Genomic DNA, 3,236 nt, shown 5'->3' on the forward strand with positions numbered 1-3,236 from the left:
TACTGGATGTCCCTGACAGCATCCTAGGTGCATGCCTCTCTAGAGACAAGCTAAATTCCTCATTAATTCCCTCTGCTTTTCCCTATAAATCTACTCTATAGTCTCTCACTCGTTAGACATCCCATTTTCATCTTACGTTTCCTTGACATTCCTCACCCCTCTGCCGCAGATCAAAGCTTTCCGGCAACGAAATTCAGAGACGATAGACCGGTAGGGAAGACAAGTTGAGTTTTGGTGGTGGTACGGGGTCCACTTCAGACTTCTATTGATCACAATGGAGACATCAACGGCTATACTGCTCTTGGTTGCCATCGCCGCATATTTACTCTGGTTCACCTCTATCTCGCGTTCGTTGAGGGGTCCGCGGGTGTGGCCTTTACTAGGTAGTCTCCCGGGGGTGATCCAGAACTACGACCGCTTGCACGATTGGATCGTTGAGAATCTTCGGGCGTATGGTGGCACGTGCCAAACCTGCATCTGCCCTATTCCTTTCCTGGTACGAAAACAAGGCCTGGTGACTGTCACGTGCGATCCCAAGAATTTGGAGCACGTATTAAAAACCCGCTTCGACAATTATCCAAAAGGCCCCACCGCGCAAGCCGTGTTCCACGATCTATTTGGCGAAAGCATCTTCAACTCCGATGGTGACACGTGGCTAGTTCAGAGGAAGACTGCTGCACTAGAGTTCACCCCCCGGAGAGTGCGAGAAACCATTGCTCGGTGGGTGAACCGAGCCATCAAGCTGCGATTCTGCCCAATTCTTAAAACGGCCCAAGTGGAATCTATGACCGTGGATCTTCAAGACCTCTTCCTCCGATTAACCTTCGATACCACATGTGGACTAGCTTTCGGCAAGGACCCTCAAACCCTGTACCCGGGTCTACCAGAGAACTGGTTCGGATCAGCTTTTGACCGAGCTCTCGAGCTCATCCTGCAGCGCTTCATCTTCCCCCAAGTCATATGGAAATTGAAGAAATGGCTTCGGCTAGGGCAGGAGGCTACCCTGAGACAGAGCATCTGCCACGTGGAAAAGTACCTATCCAATGTCATCGAGACACGTAAGCTGGAGCAGAATCACGGGGCCGGAGGAGAGAAGGGGAATCCACACGACGACATGCTGTCCAGGTTCATGGATAAGCACTCCGACTCCTCCCTCCAACACGTGGTACTCAGCTTCATCCTAGCTGGACGAGACACGTCATCATCGGCGCTGAGCTGGTTCTTCTGGTTGCTGACGCTGAACCCAAAAGTGGAGGAGAAGATCTTGCGTGAGATGTGCACGGTTCTGATGGAGACACGTGGTGGCGATGATGACGACGAGACGTCAAAGTGGTTGGAGGAGCCGTTGGTGTTCGACGAGGTTGAACGGCTGGTGTACCTGAAAGCAGCATTGTCAGAAACCCTCCGGTTGTACCCCTCGGTGCCGCAAGCCATGAAGTACGTGGTTACAGACGACGTGTTACCGGACGGCACATTCGTAGCGGCGGGTTCAAAGATAATGTACTCGATATACTCAGCGGGGAGGATGGAGTGGACGTGGGGAGAGGATTGCATGGAATTCCGGCCGGAGAGGTGGTTGTCAGCAGACGAGAAGAGTTACGAAGCGAAGGATGAGTTCAAGTACGTGGCGTTCAATGCAGGGCCCAGGATCTGTTTAGGGAAGGAATTGGCTATTATGCAAATGATGTCCATCGCAACCGCGGTGTTGCTTAGGCACCGGCTGACGTTAGCACCAGGGCACCGTGTGGAGCAGAAGATTACGTTGATTCTGGTCATGAAGAATGGGTTGATGGTAAATGTGCACCATAGAGATCTCATGGCCATTGCCGCTGCAATTCGCAAGGAGAGGGAAGGAGCAGCCGCCGGTTGATCAGATGATGGTCGTTAAATGATCTTACGTACAAAGGAGTAACTAATTAAGGACTAAAGACGACTAAGTACCCTGAGGGAGAGTTTTGATGACTTTTAACTCCAACGTTGGCATGTGGAAGTTAGTTACTATTCTATTATGATGTTTGGAGAGTGTAGTCAGGTGTTATTATTTTATGTCTGTGGAATAGTTAATTATGGAGAGTGTGGGAAGTGGGGAGGTGTTGGCAATCTATACCCTATTTATTATTTGGAAGTTAATTAAATTAAATGAGCTTCAAATGACGGCCCCAAGGGCAAGGGGTTTGCTCAGTTGGCATAAGACCAACACCTCAAAAGTAAACCATTTTTAAGTTCATATTTTCTTCTTTTTCTGATTTTTAAAGACATTAAATATCTATATGTAGTTCTGACTTATGAATAATGTTGGGCATTTGAAATAGTTTTGTGTTGGTCATTGTTGGCAACATTGTGTTGATTGAGGTATTTCCGTGTTTTAAATTGGTGTTTTGGAAGTGTGTCTTGACAGTGTTTGAGCTTGTTTGGATGCCCAGGGGTATTATTGTAATTTTATTATATATATATATATATATATATATATTGATGTGGTACAAAAGTGTGAATATCCATGAGTTTGACAAGTTGGAGACGGTGTTAGAAGTCATACAGGTTGATTTGAGCCTACTTATTTTATATGCTAGGGGCATTCTGGTAACTTTGCACAGTGCTTGATATGTTCAGATAGGATCGGATAAGTTTTTGATAATCATTGATATATTTGGTGGTTTAATGATCCCATGTGCACAGTCAGTTTCAGATTGGTACAGTACGGTTTTGGCAGTGTTTTATAGTACAAGGGTATTATTGTAATTTTACACAGGCCATGGTATGTCTGGTGATATATACAAACAACTTGCGATGGGTTTTGATGAGTTTGGAGATGTGGTAGTTCCTATAGTTGGTGGGTGTCATTTCCATAGCATGAAGTTTCACTGAGCGAGGAATCTTCAAGTACGTGAGGGTATGTCAATGACTCACAGCTGTTCAAATAGAATCCAATTTGTGAAATTATTCAATTTGAATGACTATGAGTCGTTCACGTACATGAAGAATCACCGGACTCGAAGTTTCACTCAACCAACTGACCTGGTGGGAGATGTAAAAGTGTAGCAAGTTGGCCTTACTCAACCATGTATGGCAAGAGAATATTGGCCATGATCAAAGGGAGGATATTTTGGAATCAAAACCAAAATCAAGAATTAGGTGAAGGTGATTGAGGATTACATAAAATAATATTTTCAAATGCATCCTATAAATGGGTAATAATCCCAAGGGAAAGGTTTGGAAATGTACTATCCTCTCTCTCT

The 3,236-nt window shown here is 45.5% G+C and overlaps 1 protein-coding gene across 1 annotated transcript; it reads left to right on the plus strand.

The window, feature by feature from the left end:
• Positions 1 to 263: 263 nt before the first annotated feature.
• LOC122648408 (cytochrome P450 86A2-like) lies at positions 264 to 1,880 on the plus strand. Its single transcript, XM_043841621.1, has one exon. It carries the CDS (start codon positions 275 to 277, stop codon positions 1,868 to 1,870), a length of 1,596 nt encoding a protein of 531 aa, XP_043697556.1. The 5' UTR covers positions 264 to 274; the 3' UTR covers positions 1,871 to 1,880.
• Positions 1,881 to 3,236: the final 1,356 nt, after the last annotated feature.

The sequence above is a fragment of the Telopea speciosissima genome, unplaced genomic scaffold (assembly GCF_018873765.1).
Source record: "Telopea speciosissima isolate NSW1024214 ecotype Mountain lineage unplaced genomic scaffold, Tspe_v1 Tspe_v1.0990, whole genome shotgun sequence".
Classification (NCBI taxonomy): Eukaryota; Viridiplantae; Streptophyta; class Magnoliopsida; order Proteales; family Proteaceae; genus Telopea; species Telopea speciosissima.